Source organism: Cibotium barometz, chromosome 24 (assembly GCF_041138505.1).
Source record: "Cibotium barometz isolate CiBa-2024 chromosome 24, ASM4113850v1, whole genome shotgun sequence".
In the NCBI taxonomy this organism is placed as follows: domain Eukaryota; kingdom Viridiplantae; phylum Streptophyta; class Polypodiopsida; order Cyatheales; family Cibotiaceae; genus Cibotium; species Cibotium barometz.
This window is the reverse complement of record NC_141069.1, coordinates 10,944,996-10,967,422: the sequence shown is the minus strand read 5'-3', so window position 1 is coordinate 10,967,422 and position 22,427 is coordinate 10,944,996. Positions and strand designations below refer to the sequence as shown.

Genomic DNA, 22,427 nt, shown 5'->3' with positions numbered 1-22,427 from the left:
TTGATTGTGGGTTGGTTTAAACCTTGATAATCTATGCATAGTCTAAGAGTTACATCCTTCTTCTTTTCAAAAAGTAGAGGAGCTCCCCACATGGTGAAACATTGGGTTGAATAAATCCTTAGTTTGGTCTTAATTGTTCCTTGAGTTCAATGGCTTCTAAAATAGCCATTTTCCATTTTGTAGGCTCGCTTGGCTATGGATTGGGCTCTAGGAACCAATTCTATTTCATGATCTACTTCACGAATTGGAGGCATCTCTACTAATTTCTATGGGAACACATCTACATATCTAGATTCCTTGTGTACATGGATTAAGTCCTTAGTTTTAGTATATGCATAGTCATTTTGTGTGAAGTGCAATGTGGGAGAGGGTTGGATGTAAAAAAATAGGACTCATAGAATGGGCAGGGGTCTATGTCAATAGAAAGACCACAATGCGAGTAGTGGATATAAGCTTAATGTGGGCTGCATAGAAGCTTACACTATGCATGCCCAAAAATATGTGGGTTGGGATCAGGGTTGTTTGCATGGATGATTGTAGGCTGCGATGTAGGTTTCATTAAGAAGCTAATTTCTTGTTTAGAAGCTTCTGGACTCTTGGAAGCATGCCTTTGGAATATCCAGGTGTGTACTTGAAAACTATCCTAGCTAAACTAGCTCTACCCTCCATGAGCCCTCCATGGGGGGAGCCCTCTATCCACTTAGTGGGCAACCAAAATAAGCAATAAAAAGAGGGTTTATAATTTTTACCTCGCTTACTAGTTTGTTGCTCTCCCAATCGCTTGTGTGGTGTTGTATTCTTCTGCTCGAGCTTCTTTTTGGCATGTGACTTGGGCTTTGCCCACATATGGTTTGGGTTTCAGCTTCACGCCTCCCCTTGTGTCTCCACTTGCAGCCCCACATCCCTCTAGTTGTTGTTGGCATGGTTTTACTTGTTTTTCTTGATGTTTATTTATGGCTTACGACTATCTTTGTTGGTGTGGCTTTTGTTACACCTTGTCGTCGTGGCCCTTATATCCTGCTTTGGCCTTTTTTCTTTCTTGTGCCTTCGTGTTCCTTGTCTAGATTTTCTTATGGCTTTCTTTTTGGGGGCTTGGGTTTTTCCTTCTCTGCTCGTCTACTTTTGCCTGTGTTTTCTAGTCTTACACTTTTTGTTTTGGCCTCCTTTTATGATTCTCTATCATGCTCTCTCTCTCTCTCTCTCTCTCTCTCTCTCTCTCTCTCTCTCTCTCTCTCTCTCTCTCTCTCTCTCTCTCTCTCAGGATTAAATTATGTGGATCAAACATCCCCATGTTAAAGATGGTAGTTCTCATAATATTTATTGAAGGAATACATATCAATATAATGGATTAGCTAGAACCGTACCAAAGTACCAAAGTGTACTAAGTGTGTGTGTGTGTGCTTGTGACGGTTGTACACCAAGAGGCTTGTTATCGAATGGACACTAAAAAGCGTAGTAGCCAAGTCTATGAAATTTAAAACATGTCCCTTTGCCAGCCTTAGGGGTCTAGACTTTGGTTGCTCTTAGAAACATATGCCTACGTGCTCAGTGGTGAAAGTAGCTTTGAAAAGGCTCCTTGAGGTCTAGACATTGGTTTCTCTTAGGAACATAGACCTATGCACTTGGTTTCTGAGCTATTGTTGTAGCTTTTGGTAATTCTTTTTTCCTTTAATTTTCTTTTAAAAACTGATTCATTGATCAAAAGGACCCACAATATCCTTCCAAGCGCAACCACTATATCATCATAGATACAAGCAAAGTGTTGCATTATCTCCAAAGACTTGATTATATTCTGATATGTTTTGATAATCTTGGGGAAGTTCTTGTTGAAAGAACAAGTAAACATAATGACCAGGGAGGTTAGTGATAAGTTCTTTGAATAAAAGTCCTCCCCCCCAAAACGGAGTCTACAAAAAAATATAAACTTTCACTCTCATAACAAGAGCAAATTATGTATTTTCATGGTCTATACGTCGGATATTAATATGCGAGATTTTAATTTTAAAAAATTCAAAGAAGTAAAATAAAAAATTAATTCACTTACTTGGATTTTTTTGAAGCTTTTATTTAGGGTTTATGGATGACAAGAGTTTTATCGCTATGAGAGACTCCTTGATTTCAGGCATGGATCTTGTAAGAGCACTCGAATAGTATAAACCTTGGTGTTTGGTTTCAAGAAATGGATTAAATCCACCACCTCTGGATAGTAAGATGTAATTTACTATGTTTCATATGATTGCTCTCAATAGAAATAAGATGTAGGCATAAACCTTTGTGAGTAGGAGTTAAGCTCTTGAAATTATTGATTTTTGAGAGAGAGAGAGAGAGAGAGAGAGAGAGAGAGAGAGAGAGAGAGAGAGAGGAAATAAAAATCTTAGTTCTGTTTGATTGATTTTTTGTAGGATCCAAGAGAAAATAAGTGAAAGGCTTTTGTGAAATTTCTATTTTAATAATAAGGGATAAACCTTTTAACAAAGGTTAAGGTTAAGGTTAAGTATTCAAGCCATAACCTTATCAACAAGAAGGCGTAGTGGAATGAGTGAAGAGAGGCCTAGTACACATTTCGAGTTCTAAGAAAAAGAGAGGACATCTATTCTCCACACATGGGGCTTTCCCAAAATGACACATAGCACCTCTCTATAGCTCCTTTCTCTCACTAAACTCAAGACAATGATCTTCCATGCCTGTCTATGTAGGAAGAAGAAAATCCAAAGCCTTTACATAGATAACCGTGAGGAAAAAGAAAGAGGCAAAATTCATGTTGCAGTTGGCACCATGGTCATATGATTTCTATTGATTTGTGTGCCTTTTCTACAAAAATCTCCAAAAGCTTAATATCGTGCTCAATCATGAGGATATCGGTGGTTTGGCTAGGTTATTAAAAAATGCACCCGGAGCCAATGGTGGTTGGTCATCAGTAACTACAACCCCTTCTTGAGTTGGGTAGATCGCTATGTGTCCTTCGTTGTAACTTTAAGCTTATTGAGCATTGGTACTCTTTGCAATCATGTTTTTTGCATCCCCTACTCTTTATCATCATCCAACCCCATCAGAGCTCAAACACTTGAGCACTAACGTCCTCAAAGAAGCAGAAAAACATGCAAAATGGCTAAAAAAAATGGGCCTCAAAGAGTGCGATTGTAAGCTACCATGGGAGAAAATACAACTTAATCTAGAGGTGCAATTGGCCAAGTTATAGAAGTCAAACATTATAAAGCTGCCAATTAGTAAAAAAGTGAAGTTCTCTTCAGCATATGTAGAAAGGTATTCAAGCTCCCTACAAAGGGAGAGATCAAGATTAAGCCCACAGCAGCGGTAGATGAGGAGGACCACATCTAGCAATTTGGGCCACTGGAGGAAAGAGCCAAAGAGGACAGGTAACCCGGACAAAGACATACACAAACAGATGAGGTTTGTGGTGGTGGAAATGATAAATCTTGTCCACAAACCCTACTGTATGTTCAGAAAGAGAATTATGGATTGGTGAAATCAGCAAAGGTTGGCCTGACCAAAATCTTGTATAATAATTTGAAAGATGAGATGGAGAAGCTCAAAATAGAGAAGCAAAATAAAGATTGGAGGCTATTTTTTGTGGGGAAAAAAAAAAAGAAAAAAGATTGGAGGCTATTCCAAAGAGGAGGAATAATCCACTAGTAGGAAAAAGCAAAGGAACAAGACTAGGTGGCAAAGAATTTTATTGTAGGAGAAAACAAGGGATAATTTGAAAGTTATGAGAAACAAAGTAGTAATAGCAATAAAGCGGCCCAAGCCAATGCTAGAAGAGACAATATCTGCCAGGCCGGACAAGAAATCAAGTGGCCAACCAAACAAGAAGCTGAGACCGATAGGCTAGACCTGCCCAGTGCAAGAGCTCCTTGTACTCCTTGAGCTGGGTGCCACAAGAACGGAACAGAAATCATGAGGATCCCCTTAAGGCTATCAACCATTTGGGAGTGCCTCTACCCTTCTGGGACCAACAATAATTGAAGCAGCACTGGTAGTAAGATTTTCGAAAGAGGGAGGGCATGTAGAATGGGCTCAGATAGCCTTTGATTATTTGCAGAAGACCCCAAGGAGATCCAAAGGCTTAGGGAGGCCTTGAAGGAAAGAGAAATCAAAACATTAGAGGACCGCAAAGAATTGTTGCTCCTAAAGCACGAGCGGCACATTAGTGGGAATCTTCCTTGGCCTTCCCTTTGGCTCTTTCCAGTTATGGAGAGGATTCAATCAAGTGTATGGGACTTGATAGAGGCTAAATTAGCAAGATGGTGCATTTTTTGGGTAGCCTAGCAATGCAAATCGTTGAGCTCTCCATGTAGACTTGAAGAATATCCAAATAGGAGAGGTGGTGAAGGGAAGGCCTTCGTGGAAGCGTGAGAGAGAAGGAAAGTAGAACGCCAAGAAAGCGACTTTTTCCTCAATTTTTGAGAAAAGAAGCTAAAAAAAGAACGTGTTCTTGCTCAATTTTAAAAAAAAATTTGAGTTCTCATGGTAGAAATATAAAATTGAATCGACCTCTTTTTTTAAATAGGAAGAGTTGATTTTGTAAATTATAAAAATAATCATAGGATCTATGATACGGAAAAACTGGTTATCTTCAAGGAGGAGAGAATAGGGTTTTTTTTTAGGACTCCTTACCGTGACTCTTTGGATGCATGAGAAATAACATTTGATTTTCTGAAAGCATGGAAATATGTCGTGATTAAAGGCGACATCATACGTTCCTCGTGGGAAACAATACGTGTTTAGTGTGAACCGGCAAAATGTTAATTCCTACGTTTGATTAGAAAATAGAGGGTAGTGGATGGGGAGGGTGTTGTTTGGGTCACACGTGATGCGCTAATGTGTAGTTTGGTTGAAAATCACAGTGACAGGAAATCGGAAGGCTGAAGTGAATGGGAGCCTGCCAAGTGGCACGGTGACGAAAACAAAGCAGGAGAACTGGAATGCAAAGGAAAAACGACGTAGCGTGCCGGCGGAACAGCAAGGATCCAGAAGGAGACGGACGTGTTTTTGCCGGCCGGACTTTCTCCTCTCGCGCAAGTATATCGTTATTCCCTCTCTCCCTCCCTCCCTCTCTCTCTCCCTGTACCTCCAGTACTCTTTCGTGGGCATGCAGGCAGGAAGATCAGAGAGAATGACGAGCCTGCTGGTGGTGGCCGTGGCTGATCCATTTTCAAGGGTGCTACTAGCAGCAGCATTATCATCAACATAGACTGAATTCCAATCATATTACTAGTTGGCTAATATGTTTTCTTTAATGTTTGGCAAGAAGGATACGACGGCCAAGAAGAAGCCGCCATTGCTCCTGGAGTGGAGCACGGCAGGCGCAGCAGCGGGCTCCGGATCAGTTCAGCCAAAACGAAATGCTGGATCGCCGGCGGAGGTTATCCTAGTGGCCATCGACGCCACCAGCAAGCCCGGCATCACCACCAAGCAGCACGCTGTGGAGTGGGCGCTCACCAACGTTGCTCAGGAGGGAGATTGCATCACTCTTCTGGCTGTTATTCCCAGCTTTATCAACTCAGGTACCTTAAATTACTGGACTATCTATTCTCTGCACTTGAGGTTCAAGCTTATTTACTGTCATGAACATACTGAGTCTGCCGGAAGATTGATTGCCAGGGTGGAAGATCTGGGCTCGGATGGGACGAGAATGCACACTAAAAGGTCGCGCTAGATCATGGGCCACCCCAGGCGGCGGCAAGCATGTTGTCGATATGGAAGCCCAGATCAACCAACATTGCACCGACATGCTGCAGCCTCTCCAGAAGCGCTGCGAAGCGAAGAAGGTGCCCTTCTATTTGCATTGCATGTTGCAGTAAGTCTTTCGTCTCTCATGCCGAGTTTCTGGCTAAGCGCGATGTGATATGCCGCAGGTGAAAGTTAAGGTGAAGGTCGTTTCAGCAAACATGAAAGGAACAGTAGCAACTCAGGCTAGCAAACTGCAAGCGTCGTGGGTGGTTCTAGACAGGTAAATCCTACCTGCACTATGATTTCATGATTACCTTGACTCCAATATTAATATAGTTGGGGTTGTGGCCGATTCAGGCATTTGAAGAAAGAAGAGAGGTATTGCATGGTCGAGGAGTTGCAATGCAGCGTGGCGATGGTGAGCAGCAATCAGGCTCCTAAAATTCTACGCCTCAATCTCAAGCGATCAGCGCCAGCTACAGCTGCTGAAGAAACCCCAGAAGAAGAGGTGGAGTCGTCGTCGGTTTTGCTGGACGGATTGAGTTTCTCCAACTTCCCACTCGGTTTTCAATCCAGGGAATCTCGCGCCGGCTCCAACATGAACAAGTCAAACTTCGCGGTTCCCATACACTGGAAGCCAATGAACGGCCGTAATCTTGACGGCAGCCCTGATAACGGAATGTCATCGGCAAGTACTGCTCCCTTCACAGCCTCCGACTACGCCAGTACTTCTCCTTCATCAGCTAGCTCTGAGCTGCGAAATAATGCCCTGCGGCTCTCAAACCAGCCTCCCAGCCATACACAACAACATACATTATCAATAGCTAAACAATTCGAGTTCAGCAGTGTGACGTCGAGCTCTCCGCCACTGACCGCCAACTCTAGTCCAGAACTCAATCTCAAAGCTCTCAGTCTCGACAGATCATACTTTGCTTCTCCAGACCAGCAGAGTAAAGGTAGAGCAGATAGATCATTCTGCGACCTTCCGATGATAGCTTATATTACAATATTATCTTTGTTAGTTGTAAATATATTGATGAATATATTGTGCTGGCATGGCATTGGCAGGCCCTGGCGCTTGCTACAGTGAACCGACGGCGATTTCTGCGCCTGTCTCAAGGTCCACTTCTGGGAGGTTAAGGTCGTTTATAATCGACCCGTTCCAGCTGGATTCGGACTTCTTGGACGAATCAGCAGTGGCGCTCAAGGCCAGTGTGCTGAGCTTGAACAACCCAGGTCATGCTGCCGTAGAAAGTTATGCTACAAGGAAGCCCAAGAGCAGCAGTGAGTCGCTGTCACCCGCGACAATGCTTAGCCATCTCTTGAACTCGCCGATGAGCCGCAGCGATGAGAGGCCCGAGGAGCAGCTGTATGTTAATAGTTATAAGAAGCAGCCACCAGCTAGCAATGCTTCTTCCAAGCCAAATATGTCCAAGGAACGCAGGCCCCGGGAGGACCTTGCGCAACCTGGTGGTGATACTGAGTTGGATGACGCTGCCAGCATACGAAAGGCCATCTCAAGAAACTCGCCGCCGTCTGGCCCACCTCCGTTGTGCTCCATCTGCCAGCACCATGCGCCCGCCTTCGGTAAACCGGCAATCAAGTTCAGCTACTCGGAGCTGGAGAAAGCCACCGATGAATTCTCGCGCGACAATTTCCTGGCGGAGGGTGGGTATGGATCGGTTTACAAGGGTATGCTCCCGCAAGGACAGAAGATTGCCGTGAAACAGCACAGGATGGCCAGTACGCAGGGGGACAAAGAGTTCTGCTCGGAAGTGGAAGTGCTGGGCTGCGCGCAACACCGAAATGTGGTCCTGTTGATGGGCTACTGTATCGAGGGTGGCCGGCGCCTGCTGGTGTATGAATACGTTTGCAACGGCTCTCTGGACTTCCACCTCTTCAGTAAGCCCGTGCACATCATAAGCTAGTGCAACTTGTGTTTTAACCTAGACCTATTTCTGCATATCTTCATATTCGTAAATTCAATGCAGATCGAGAGAACCCTCCCATGGAATGGCGATGGCGGCAGAAAGTGGCTGTCGGAGCTGCACGAGGGCTACGCTTCTTGCACGAGGATTGTCGCGTGGGTTGTATCGTTCATCGCGATCTGCGCCCCAACAACATTCTCTTGACGCACGATTTCGAGCCTCTGGTACTGGTGCATTGTCTCTAGCATGTCGCACATACAATAGCTGAATAATTTAGGTGGAAAGAGCAAATTTGCTGCAGGTTGGAGACTTTGGACTAGCCAGATGCCAACCGGACGGAGAGCTTGAAGAGGAGACGCGCGTTCTTGGCACTTTCGGGTAGAATTTGCCATTTATGTATGCAGCGCGCTCTCTATTCTTTCAACAAAGTAATGCATATCCATTACAATCTTGATTATAACTTGCAGGTATCTGGCTCCTGAGTACGCACAGACGGGCCAGCTTACGGAGAAAGCTGATGTGTACTCGTTCGGGATCATCCTGCTAGAGCTCATCACCGCACGAAAAGCGATCGACTACTCTCGTCCCAAGGGTCAACAATGCTTGACGGAATGGGTAACTATTCTTTCTACATGGCATTATTATATTTAAATATAGCATGCCGAGCTACGCTGAACACTCTCTCTCTCTCTCTCTCTCTCTCTCTCTCATCTGCAGGCTCGGCCTCTTATGGAAGACCATGCGGCCTACGAGATGATCGATCCACGCCTTGAGAGCCGATATACGGAATACGAGGCCTATTGCATGCTGCACGCTGCATCGCTGTGCATCCGGCGAGATCCTCACTCTAGACCGCGCATGTCCCAGGTAAGCCGATTGCCGTATTTATTTTTTTGCGAACATATTATTAGTGATCGATGGGGAAAAGACACAAACGGTGTATTCCCAGGTGCTGAAGATATTGGAGGGTGACCTGATGGGAGGATCGCCCATGCCCTTGATCAACGGCAGCTACAGCTCGGGAGCGTCCGGCACCAAGTCACCGGAGGAATCGTCGGCTACGATGATGGGCAGGGCGCATCATCACCATCTCGGCAATATGTCGTCGTCCTCGTCGTTGATGGTGGGATTGCCTGGCTTAAACGTGAGCCGGCCGCTACTGCTGGGATCCAGGCCAAGTAGCGCCGCTGCAAGCCCCACCTCCACCACTAACCGATCCCCACGCTCGTCGCCTCGCGTGTTCTCACTGTCACCGCCAGCCTCCGCCGCCAGCCTCCGCCGTGCCTCTAATAATCACCTCCAGTCGATCTACCACAGCCGCCATAACAGTCGCAACTTCTCTCCCGATGAGATACCTCAGCAGCAGTTGCCCTCTTCCACCACCAGCGTCAACGTCAACCTCTCACGACGATCCAAACCCTGATGCGACTTGCGATCGCATGAGCAATAGAGGAGTTGTATCGTTAACACTTTTTCATAATGAGATTTCTTTTCTACTTTTTTTTTTGGGGGGGGGGGGGGGGGGGGGGGGGGGACAAAAGAAAAAGGTATTAAAGTAATTAGCTATGGCGGACAATGTCACATGTTATAATTGGTGAGTTATAGAAAGTCAAATAGATAGATGGTTAGCTTCAAGGCTGCCATCTTCGTCAACAATCTTCATGTTATTGGGATTTTTTATGTTGTTGTGGGGAGTGAACTTGGTTCTTGTTGTTACTACGGCTCTGATCCTCGAAGTATTGACCATCTCCACAATGACCTTTACCGTTGCTCTTCTTTTATTAATGGAGCCTATGGAGGTTCTTCAACGTTAGGATAAAAGCTATTTGTAGGTGTGGCGTTCTTCTATATGTGGCCTGGAGATACATAGCTCTCTCTAGTTTTGTTTACGTGGTTTCCAAGTTTTTGTGATACGGCTCTTTGATGTATATTTCTTGAAATTAATACACGGGGTTAATTATATGGGAGGCCTGTATATAGCACATGTTCTCTTGAGGGATATTAAAAAATCTCCTTTCCTATGGGTCTTCGGATTTTAAAGCCTACCACCTTTCCGCCTTTTCCATTTCTTCATCAAGCCATTCAATGCTAAGATCTTTCGAAAGTGATGCAAACTTTAGTGGAAATAGCAAGTATCTCAAACGTATCCTAAATGCCCTTCTCTTCATAACCCTTTTTACCTCTTCATATCTTGACACCCACCTCTTCATAACTTCACTATTGAAAATATAAAATGTATTCACCTTGTTCATCATTATTCTATTCATTTTCCTTGCTCTTTCTTTGCCTTGTGGTACATATGACATCATCCTCATTATTGCTCCATAATTGTGGCATTATACTGAAATATGGATGCACGCTTCTTGCACTAACCACCCCTCTATCATGCTTCCTTATGGCCTTGTTCTTTGCCTAACAAAATCCTTCAAGGTCTTCATGAAATCGCTCGAGAAAGAACGTCCATCGAGTATGAACAACACCGCACATGGACAATTCATCTATTGAGTAGTTGACTAGTGAGTATAGATCTTGGAAAGTTTTCCTTAATCATATCCACTGCCATTACTCGAGCAAGATTAGTGGTGGATGAATGTATCTCCTTGGAACTTATGTACCTAATATGGAGATGAATTAATTTATCTAGTACAACTAACCCTCTGAACACCATTGCCCCCATTTTATATATGGACTCACATATTTTTTGATCTCCACACCCACTAATGCATATGGGAAGAATGGAAAGAATGAACTATATACTACAAAAAATTATAACCAATGCTATGTTATCATAATTATATACTATCATAAAAACTATACATAAAATTGTACATACTTATAACATCTTGTGCCAAATCATGTGATTTTAGTCCATACAATTGTGTTGCTTGTTTCTTCTTCATTTTTGTGAATGGCCCTTTTAAAGAATGCATGACACTTGTAGGTGTATAAATGGATGCAATTTAATCCTTCACTCTCTTATACTCCTTCTTTGTCAAGATTTAAGGCATCGTGAAAAAAACCACCTTTTCATTCCCTTGAACACTCAGCCAAGTGGTTGGGAGATGATCAATCAATCTCAAGTCCTCCCCAACTGAAAGAGAATCTCTCTTGCTAATAATAAGCGGTCCCAAATGAAAGAGAATCTCTCTTGCTAATAAGCGGTCCCAAATGTTGGATGCCACATTTTTTATAATATGCATTGGATCTAGATAATGATTGATTTTTAGCTTTAACGTTCAATATAGAAAGCGAAAGAAGATTGAGTACTTTATCATTCTTGGCAGTGGAATTTAGGACTATTCTCTCCACACCACTTCCCAATCTCCTACTGTTAGAGGATGTAGGGAACTCCCTTTGTAGATAAAAACAAACATCTCATGATCAGATGGAAGAAATCAGTGATGGTTTTCATACATGACCTTCTTAAGATGATCTGGCCATGATATACTAATTGATGGTTCACAAATTGGGCAAGCAATATGGCCGGATTTTCTCAAAAAGGTTGTTTATAAGAGATCAAATCGTTGTGAGTCCTAATTGTTTGTAAGAGTTGTGTTTAGAGTATACAATTGATATTTGATACATCATACATCAAAGTTAAAAACTCAAAGCCAATTATTGAGGAGAGAAAGCATACTGGAGAACTTTTTGTATCCCGAAAATTCATGCAATATTGTCCACATTAAAATTTCCTTCACCTCTCCAAGTATGTTGTCAAAGTCGTCGGGACACATCATACACTTGGGTGCCATGCCATAGTGTCTCAATCTCCTCGATCAAAGGTTCAAGATACATATCCATGTTCTTGACCTTGTGCTTTCCAAGCATCACGTAATCCTTCTTTATTGACTTCCATGGAGGGAGATTATAGTGTACTACAATCTCCCTCCATGATGTTAATTTGAGAATAATCATGGAGGGATATTATAGTTTACTACCACCACCTGCCATGTCCATGATGTTAATTTGAGAATAAATGGATTGAATCCATCCATCCCCAATCCAAGTTGTAAGTGAAATGGCTCCTCCTCGAATTCCAACCGCTTCTCTTCTGTGTGTTGCCATGCCGGTGAATTCGTGGGGGGGATCCTCATCATTTTATTGATGGAGCGATTGTGTACATACCATGTCATGAGCTTGATAATAGATTTGCTTCGGAATATGTGTTGAATGCGGGGTACATATGATAGAAAAATACCTCTAGTACCTTTTCAAGAACCACCATACATTGCAAATTACTTCATTAATGAGACTTACCACACTCTAGACATTGGGTCGCATACACCCCATTAATCTTCGAACTTGTTTGCTAGGGCCTTGGATCAATATTGTTGTCAAGGTTCTCTAAGAGCAACATGTGTCACTCTTATCCTTAAAGCTCTTCCCATATCTTCTGCAAAAGGCTAACAATTCTAGAGATATTCCCATTAGGTCGAGGGAAGCCATTAAAGGTTCTGGTGGAACTAGATGGTTAGATACTCTAGGCAGTATGAATGATATGACAAGTGGTGGTCTTTGTTGAGACATGGCAACCATCCTTGGTGAAGATACAACCATGCTACTTCTTGGTATGAAAGAAGGGGGTACTCTAGGTCTCTCATGAGTAAAACCTAGGGGTAAGTGTCCATCCACCCTCTCAAAATATTTGGTCCCTTCTAGGTTTGTCTTGATGTGACGGTGCCTTTGCTAGGTTTCTCATCAAGAAGTCCAGAGGCTCATGCAGCTAAGCTAAGTTGTATGAGGTAGTCCCAATCTTGATGGAATGGTCATATGCCCTAACAATGTCGTGTGAAAAGTTGGCACTTTCACACGATAATAATCTTCGACCAAGGGTGGGTGCCCTCTCCACAAGGTCTATAATTAACAACCCACTGAACGGGACCCTTTTTCTATATGAGCGTTTATGTGGTCTAAAGGGGTTTCTCCTCATGTGAGAATCATAGGCTAGTAGATATTCCCATAAGTGAACGTGTACACTCTACCCCTTCTCTATTGGTGAATATTTGAACTTTAGGGTTCAAAGGTTCAACTACATTTTCTTGGTCCGCCCCTTTGGGTTGCATGATCTCGTAGATCTTTGTGGTGGCCACCATCAACATATTCACTTCATGTGTGATTGGATTGATCATCTGTTTAAGGATACCAATACACCATCCATCAGTGGATATTGAGGAACCATGGGATGCCTTCGATCTAGTATGAGGGAGAATATCAATGTTGAAGGTCACCGTTTTTCCACTTAAGAGTGGGGTTGTTACTCTTGAAGCTAGGGGTAGGTCTAGACCACTATTGGATAAGTAAAATTCATTAGTGGGTCTCTTCGTAGCTGTTGGTGGTTTTATGAAATCCTCACTTACCAATGACAAACTATCAAGGTCAAAGAAGGCATCTCTTAGGAGATGTGGGGTTAGGAAAAGAGGGTTAGTAGTAAACTGATCCCACCACTTTCCCAAACTGCAAGTTTATATAATCGAGCTCCTCAAAAAAAATATCTCCTTATAGTTAAGAGTGTTTGCAAGACATAATTCTGGTTTTTCTCAAGGAAAGATCGAGGTGAACGAGAATGTGGCTCCGTGTCCCACCAAGAAGAATCCTTAAAGAAACGTTATGTTGTTGTTTACCCATTCCATGCTGCCCGTGGCTTGTGTTTCTCTTTTTTTTGGTATTTTCTATCTACTTTATAGTTTTTTTAAAGGTGTTTTCTATGTGATTTTTACGTGTTATGCATGAAATGCAACTAATCTATTATGCCAAATTGTCATCAATTCTAACACATAATTTACGCTTTACAATATCAAGAATCATAGTTTTGCTTATTGAATTAATCACTATCATAGCACAAAGTGAAAATTTGAAGATAATGATGATCAAAATAGCACATAACTCCTATCAGGAAGTGTGATTGTGATGGTGGGTGCATGTGATGCCTATGAATGCACATGAATGACCAAAGCTGGTTCAAAAACTTGAGTGGCCTCAAATCAAGTGTAATCTAGATTTTGTATCACTCGATCAATGTGGAGATTGGTCTATGGGTTCAATAGTAGGTTTGGGTAAAGCTCAAGTGAGTGCTATGAAGGTGGATAAGTGTCTAAGGAAGCACCTTTATATGTACTATGCAATTGACTAACTCCATGAGGCTCATGCTTGTGAAGCTCACACCGTGAAGGTTTACTCCCATGAGCCTCACACTTGTGAAGCTCACACCATGAAGTTTCATGCATGTGAGGCTCATGCTTGTGAAACTCACACCGTGAAGGTTCACGCCTGTGTGAGATGCTTGTGAAGCTAACACATGAGAGAGATACTTGTGAAGCTAATACCTATGAGGCTCACGCCTCTCGAGAGACACACTGAGGAGACTAAGAGGTGAAGGTACAACCCTACTTTGAAACACTTGACAAGTAGAAATATGAGGGAACCAACCCAAGGAATCACTATGGATCTAAAGCGTGAGGATCACACCTCGGGGCAACATTGAGAAGGCTGAGAGATATGAGGCTCACACAAGAAAACCCATAATCGAAACGCTAACGATAGAGGACCTACACCTCAGAGGCAACACTAAGGAGGCCAAGAGGTGTGAGGTTTTCATCCATGAGGCTCACAGCCATGAGGTGACCCACGTGAAGCTAGGTAGAAGCTAGCTATCAATGTGAAGTGTCATGTTAGTGTGAAGTAAGTGATGATAATAATATAGCAATTAGATGCACAACCGACACCACAAAGGTTTCCTGACAACTCATACCTTATAATAAATAATTTCCACCCAACTTGCACCATTTATTAACTCTGTGCTAGTGGATGGATGAGTCTCATCTACACCCCACCCAAAATTCTGGTAGTGTAATGAACAAACAACTTTAGATTAGGTTTAGGAACATGGTTATAGGCTCAAGTATAAAAGAGATCTCATAGACCATTAGTGTACCTTTTGACACCTTTTTGACATCTTATGATATTGGTCATCTTGACTCTTGGAACTTCATGGCTTTTAAACCTTGGCTTGTGAAAGGCTATTTTCATCCTTTGGTGAAAGGCTAAATCACTTAGGCATCATGGCATTATTGTATGAGATTAACTTTTAATCCTGATTTACTCCATGATGATTATCCCAAATCTCAACTTTATGATCACTGTATTTCAATTAGTAACAAAGCTTTTGGCTTAGATCTTAATGTTTTGATTAAAAGATTAATCATTTTTAAATTACTATTAATCTAGTATTTCAAATGCATTGATAATAATTAGTGATAACTATTTTTGAATTAATGTTAATCTATTTTTTTTAAATGCATTTTCTTGATCATGATTATTATTAAAGATTCTCAAATTAGAGATTTCCATATGCATTTCTTGATTTTCTTGCATTTCTTGATGTTCTTGAAATCTTCTTGATTTTCTTAAATTAAAAAAAATGCATGAATTAGAGTTAATTTTCATCAAATCTTCACACATACGAGTTAATTTTCATCAAATCTTCGCACAGACCCTAGTTTCCTACTATCTTTGCAAGATCCTTTGAGTTTCTTACATTCTTGGAAAGCTTCTTGGTTGCGATGTAGTTTTGGGTGGCAAATGATTCATCAAGAAGGTGCTTGTTATCAAAGATATTGGGGACAAATTGCAAATAATGCAAAATCTTGGTGTAGTTTTAAAAAAGATTTGCAAAATACATTGATGTGCAATTTGGTGACATTTTCATCAAGGTGTGCAAATTGAAGATTATGTTGCAAAAGTATGAAGAGTTTGTAGTTTACAACATATCTGAATAGATTATTGCAAAGTTATTGCCTCTATTACAGTTCTATGTAGATTATTGTAAAGTGAAGTGAAAAATTGAAAGAAGTGTACATATTTACACAACTCTTACTATACAAAGAACAAAGTTGTTGTGCAAACTTATAAAGAAGTGCATACAAAGAACAAATTTATAAGAAAGAATTTAAACTTACAATAGTAAGACTAACTTTACCCTAATCTTGCTCACTTTAGAATTTTCTTGAATCTTCTGTAATAAGGATTACTCAACAAGTAATAGTTGCCAAGAAAATACAAAGGTACCTTGAGAAAGAGCAAACAGTTGCTAGAAATTAATTTGGTGCATTTCTTAATCAAGAAAGGTGCACATTATGCAATTTCAATGCAGATTAATGTAAACTAATGCTATATTCAAGACATTTCTAGAAAATATGATGTAAGTGTACAAACTTTGGTTCACAGAGAGGCAGTATGGTAAAAGGCACTTTGTAGGTTCCGGCAGGGGTATGATGCACTTGTATAATGATATACTTGTTTGCAAAAAAATAATAATTTTGTGGAGCTTAGCCCAATAGTAGACAGGTTTCCAACCTCATGACTTCAAGGAAGGAGATGTGAAGAAGAGGAAACAGAGGCAACTTGTGCACCATACTCTAGAAATTTGCACCACATCAATCACATTGGGGAGCTGGCATAACAAATTGGCATGAGGAAGCATACTCTTAGATGATCAAAATTCACACAATTCACTACAAAATGATGATGGTTGGCCAGGATCTAGTCCTAACAGAGGGTTGCAAACATCATCATTGCAGGCCAACAATCATTGCACCATCGTTTTCAGCAACTCTTCATTCACTTTGTCCAAGAGAAGGAAAGCATAGTAGCATCAAGAAGTTGGTGACTAAGTTTGATTTTGGTGGTGATGAAACTGTTTTTACTCAATCTGAGTTTCACGTAAAAGATGGAATCATGGCTAATACGATGTTGACAGCTGTACAAGCTTTTATTGGTAAGCAACAGGTTCAGTTTGAACAACACAGGCAGTAGATGGTAGAGTATGGTGTGTCATCTGATGTGTTGCAAACAAACGAGTTGCAGATACAGCAATTTCAGAATGAGCTGCAAACAGGTGAAGGAGAAGCATAGTAAGGAAATGAAGGAAATGTTAGAGCATCATTCACTTGAAATGGTACAGGTGAAGAGGTCTTTAGGAATGTTCAAGGAATGGACACAGAACCTGGAAGAGAAGTTTGGTTTGGAAATGCAACAGTTGGCCCAAAGGAATATAGAGTTACAAGTTCATAATGATGTGATGAACTTGAGGTTGCAACCATTGCAGATTATGGAGAGGCAGGTACTAGCTCAAGAGGAGTTGGACATTAATGGAGTTCTGATGGCAGAAGGTGATGTGACAGTGCTGAAGCAGTAGTTGACTTCCAATATGCAAAATATGTGGAGGACAATTCAAGAAAGACTGTCTTTTGTGTTAAAGTATCCTTATGATATGTTGAAGACAGGTTTTATTACAGAACATGAAGCAATATTAGTGAAAGAGATTGCTCAATTGAAGAAGGAAAAGGAATTTTGGATGCAGAAAGTGCAGGACCTGGAGAAAAACCAGAGTTACAAGGCACAAGTTGCAAATTTGCTGGCAGAAATAGTTGAGATAGTTGCAGACGAGTGCGTCAATAAAGCGAGCCCAGAGCAGCGAGCCGAGAGCAAAAAATCACATAGAATACAAAAATAAGAGCAAAAATCACACAGAATACAAAAATAGATTATCCCCTTCAAGCGAGCAGATTTGTGCTTGTGCTGCTCTCTAAAACATTGACATAACACTGAACTTAATTATTAAATGACTGAAAACATTGACATAACACTGAACTTAATTATTAAATGACTGAAAACATTGACATAACACTGAACTTAATTATTAAATGACTGAAAACATTGACACAACACTGAACTTAATTAAATCAATCAATATAAGTGTGTTATTTATATAGCGCACAGAGTACAAAAAGTTTAATTCATATTCTCAAAATATTCTCAAAACATTATAAGTATATCCTATAATTGTTGTGGGTGGCTCCTCTGAGATCTTGTGAGCATCTCTTTCAAAATATAATTAGGAATCTTTGGCTGATGGATATGCATATTATTGTTCACATCCTGTCCAAGAATCATCAGGAAAACAAAGTAGATATGTTTGCAGGCAAGATATGGTTTTCTTTTGACCAACCTATCATTGAATTCTGCACACGAACATATTGGGTGGTTCTGAATGGTTACTTCAATGGGTAGGGCTTCTTTGTTCTGGATTTCCCTCACTTTAAATATTTCCTTCTGCCCTTCTGCATGAACATGTCCTCCCATAATTTCTACATTCATATCTAACGCAGCACTGATCTGTGCATATGCAGCTTTAGATATACCTTTTCGATAGGGGTATTTTTGCTTATCTTCCTCAAGAATTTTTTGCTTGTTTTGTTCACTCTCTTGAAGCAAACTATTTGGAATCTGTACACCAATCTCAAATCCAGCTTTTACTAAATCATGAGCTTCCCTGACTTTCAAGTGTGTACCTGTTGCTATTGGCCAAACATTAGGAACACTTGCAGGTGGATGTAAGATTGTCTTTGTAGGCTTCCAAGTGTGTCGAACATCATTATTACAGAAATAGCAGTACTTTTCTTTCCTCCAAGAAGATAATTGACAATCACTCCAAAAGCATGGTGCCACTTCTCCGCCTCGTAGCTTTCTGCTACATTTTTTTCCTCCTACCCAATGGTTACATTCTACTCTATTGAAGATCGGAATCCTGCGCAATGCCCACTTTGTCTGATGAATATCTTGCTCTAATGATTGAAGTGCTACGTCACCTTCTTCTGGATTTATTGATGCTTGCCCTTTTTCATGCTTATCCACTGTCACATAAACAAACTCTGGTCGGTGGCTAGAGCTCCCTACATTCCCCTCATGGACCTCATGAAGTGGACGTTTAGCTCGAATAGTCTTTTTCTCACCCTTGAAATTTATCCTGTTTGTAAACATTGGAGTGCCCATCACTGCATCATCAATTGCCCTTGAAGTAGCAGCTGGAGAAGGGCTTGAAGTTTGTCTGGAAAGAGCTCTCTCAATTAATATCTCTAGGTCAGGCCCTCCACCTATATATTTTCCTTCCATAAAAGCCATTTGACGAGCACACTGGAAGTAAGCATTGATGAGATCTGAAACACATGCATCGTACAAACTAATTTTATGTTTGTATCCTTCTCCTGCTAGCCAACTAGCATGCTTGGCTTCAGAGAGGTTCGTCCGTGGTACCAGAGCATTTACAATAGGCTCACCATCCTGTTCATTGAAAACCCAAACCAATAGGTTTTTTAATTACTGCTATTGAATTAAGTTCATAGAAAAAAAAAACATACATAACATACCTTAATAATAAAATGACCCCAACGACTTGCTCTATAGTGCCACCAACTAAGCCAACTATCTAGCTTGGGAATGTTTCTGTCTGCTGCCTTTCCTGTTGCCCACCATGCACGTATCTTACGGAATAGCACTAAAGCATCCTCTTTGGTTGGTGCAGTCCTCCACCTCTCACACATTTCATTGTGTTTTTCCATATGTTGAGCATATATATACTTTTGTGTATGCACTCGAAGATTGTCCTTCCAATGAAAAAGGCAAGATCTCTCCTTTCCTACCATCTCATCTCCATTGTTATATACTGACCTAATAGCATTCCAATTTGCACCTGCTTCGTCGGCCATGAAGCCAAAAAAGTTTGCTGATTTCCCAGTATGGTCGATCATAACTGCATTCAAATTTTCCCAAAACATTATCTGTGCTGTCTCATCCTCCTCTCTAAACTCACAAGTTGCAATTGTGAGTAGCTCTCCAATCCTGCAAGAAGAGTATTTGGAAGATTATTGTATTGTAACAACTCAGTCGAACAGTCATTTCATTTTGAAAAGAGAATAAAAATTAAAACATACGTGTGATCATACACATGTGCACCCATTGTGTGCCAATCATTCTCCACTCGGTGTACATGATCAAAACAAACCCATGAATGTCGAAGGTCTCGATCCCCCGCAGCATCCATTCTATTGACAATATCAACGCCAGAGCCAGGGCCAGTTGTGGACATCTTGAAAAGATAGCACCTCTCATCACTTTTGGTTGCTTGCAAGGGAAACCTTGATCCGTGAAAGTACTGAAAGTGGCATTTTCTTTTTAACTCTAGGATAGCCTCAAATCCATCACCTAGTGCTCGACTTGTCTTTCGACTTTGCATTACCATCTGCTTCACCCTACATTTACCAAGTTGGTTAAGAAATTACATATATATATATATATATATATATATATATATATTCAATAGAGAAGAACTTACTTTTTGAGATTTATTAAAGATATTAGCTCTTGAGACATCTCCTGGAGTTCCCTCTCTGACATAAACTCTCCAATCACTTTATCATCGTCAGTGAAAGCCTTCAAAACGAACTCCCTGGCAACAATCATTTGTACCTTTCGTGGACCCGCATTATGGTCCATCTGAACAACACGAGCTACTAAGGCTTTAATGTTTCGCATAGATGCTCGACACATGCCTCTAGCAATTGTGTGTGTATGTTTCCCATAGTGAAGGAACAATCTACTATGGGAGTGATCTTTAGGCATAAAATAGTAGGCAGACACTGAACATGTTTTTATGCACATTGGAACATGCTTACAAAAGAAACACTCTAAGTTTCCATAACTTCCCAAAGCCAAACATCCTTCATTTGGGGATTTCAATAATTGGCCATTCCAATGGAGCCTATTCGGTGATTTGTTTCGAAATCGATAAGTGCATCTTTCATTCATACACTGGAAGGTACCCCCACAAAAACTCTTTCTCAAAATAAAAGATTTATTAGTTCTTGTTTGTGTCTGGGGTTTTGTCCATGCATTTCCTTCATATTTGTGCTCCATACCCTCCATGCCCTTCCCATCTAAAAGCTCATAAATGCAATTTTCTTCATACTTCTTAGGGAGCTCCTTGACTTTTCCTTTGAATGTGCATTCATTTATAATATTATGGAATATGTCATTGGGCGGCAAAGTACGAACAATTTGGAAGGCAGATACTGCAGTGTCAAATGCAGGATCACCCTCCTCAATGTCAATTAAATTATCTGCATGCACCACCTTTTCCATGTCCTCTTCATCCAAGTCACTAGGAAAAAAATCAACAATCCAAAGTCAACAATTGAAACAAGAAAGATAACCTCACTATATTTTACCATGTTTCAAAAGTTGAAATCACTCACATAGGTGAGGTCTTGCTGCCAGATCCAGAAGGAATATCCCCAGGGGTAGGGAGTGGTGTTGATGCAATGGCTACTTTTGCAACATAAAATGATGACAGGGTATTATCTAAGATATAATACCCATGTTCACCAATCCCATGGTACAAGGGAATTGTCCCTATGCTCTCAAAACCATCATCAGTTTGCAATAGACCTTCAATAAAAATTTCATGTTCTGCACCTAGTTTTTCTTTCATTAATTCGGCTAATAATAAACATTTCCCATGTGAAAATGACAGTCTAAAAAGAGGGCCTCCAACTTTGTGTAGAAAAATCTGAACATCTGACTCAGAATCCCTACATTTCAGGAATACATTCCAAAAGAAAGTATAATGTGAGCACACATATCCAAAACAAAGTAATAATATTCAAAACACATTACACGTGAGAAAAAGAAAGTATAATATTCAAAACAATACTATATACATTACACGTGAGAAAAGGCATAGGCTTCCTTGGAATGAAAGTCTAATGAAAGGAAAAGCTATTTTTAGTATATTTACTCACGAGTTGCAATCAATCAACTCGTGGTAAAACTCCTTCTTCTCTTTATATGTTATTTCTCATGCACTGTTTTGCCATTGCTTCTTATTAGTTGCTCTCAGACCACCCTCCTCTTAAGATACAATGGAGCTGCTCTGTCTTTCTATTTATATATTACTATCTCTAGTTTTCTCAACATTTTCAGAGGGTGATACCTCTGAAGAAGAAAATAGTGAAAATAGTGAAATGGCTCCAGAGGAGCCAGATACCGCTGAATGGTATGAGAGCTGCCATGATGGAATCGCAGATAGCGATTCCACCACAGAATATTCTCGGGTGGACTGGTACAATTTTCCTTTCGAGGAAGAAGAAGAGGAAGAGGAAATACAGGAGGAGGAAGAGGAGGAATATGAAGAAATGCCTGAAGAAATGCCCGAGCAGGAAGAGGAAGCAGAACATAAAGAAATGCCAATTGAAATGCCCGAGGCAGACACAGGCACAGGCTATGATGCAGATGCAGAGAACATCCCCGACTCCCAGTGTGAGAAAGATGACAGTGAAGAAGATGACAGTGAAGAAGATGACAGTGGGGATGCATAAATTTCCCCACAATTTTGTCCTGCAATTTTTCTAGTAGGATTTTGTCGATTTTGCCCTGTAATTTTCCCAGTAGGACTAAAACTAAATTTGCCCAGTACGTTTTTGTTTTGTAATTTTCCCCTTCCAGGATTTTGTTTTTGTAATTTTGTACTGCAATTTTCCCAGAAGGATTTTGTTTTGTAATTTTCCCAATACGATTTTGAAGTATAATTTGCACATTTTTCCTTGTACTACAGTGGTTTAATTTTTAGTGGTTTAATGTTCAAGTAAGCACAATAATATATATTCACACGAATATTTACACGACTTTTAGAAGAAGTCCTTTTTAGAAATATTTACACGACTTTTAGAAATATTTACACGACTGTACAACAACGTTGTGAAGTACAACAACGTTGAAGATGAAGATGTCTGCTGCGCTCATGTTGCAACTCTCACCCTCACGACAAAGGGCATCACCTGCCCGAGCATCACCTGCCCGAGCATCACCTGCCCGAAAGAGAGTATGTTCTTTTACGTTTTTTAAATGTGCGTCTTTTCCTTGCGTTTGTATTTTGTATTTTGTCTACTTGCACAAGATGGTCTTGATCTTGTA

At 40.8% G+C, this 22,427-nt stretch overlaps 2 protein-coding genes across 3 annotated transcripts; one reads left to right on the top strand and one right to left on the bottom strand.

Annotated features, from left to right (window-relative positions):
• Positions 1–5,101: 5,101 nt before the first annotated feature.
• On the top strand, positions 5,102–9,121 carry LOC147624912 (uncharacterized). Of its 2 annotated transcripts, none has more exons than XM_086818885.1 (11): positions 5,102–5,182; positions 5,276–5,528; positions 5,626–5,792; positions 5,880–5,974; positions 6,052–6,650; positions 6,763–7,596; positions 7,686–7,846; positions 7,924–8,000; positions 8,090–8,237; positions 8,340–8,489; positions 8,581–9,121. In XM_086818885.1, the coding sequence occupies exons 1-11, from the start codon at positions 5,114–5,116 to the stop codon at positions 9,043–9,045; spliced, it is 3,018 nt and encodes a 1,005-aa protein (XP_086675011.1). In that variant the 5' UTR covers positions 5,102–5,113; the 3' UTR covers positions 9,046–9,121. The 2 variants fall into 2 exon arrangements, with proteins under 2 accessions (XP_086675011.1, XP_086675010.1); XM_086818884.1 differs by having other exon boundaries at positions 8,572–9,121.
• Positions 9,122–17,456: 8,335 nt separating this feature from the next.
• On the bottom strand, positions 17,457–20,597 carry LOC147624911 (uncharacterized). The gene is made up of 4 exons (XM_086817911.1): positions 20,375–20,597; positions 19,150–19,209; positions 18,827–18,918; positions 17,457–18,740 (listed from the first exon to the last, which is right to left on the bottom strand). The coding sequence occupies exons 1-4, from the start codon at positions 20,595–20,597 to the stop codon at positions 17,457–17,459; spliced, it is 1,659 nt and encodes a 552-aa protein (XP_086674037.1).
• Between the last annotated feature and the right edge of the window lie 1,830 nt (positions 20,598–22,427).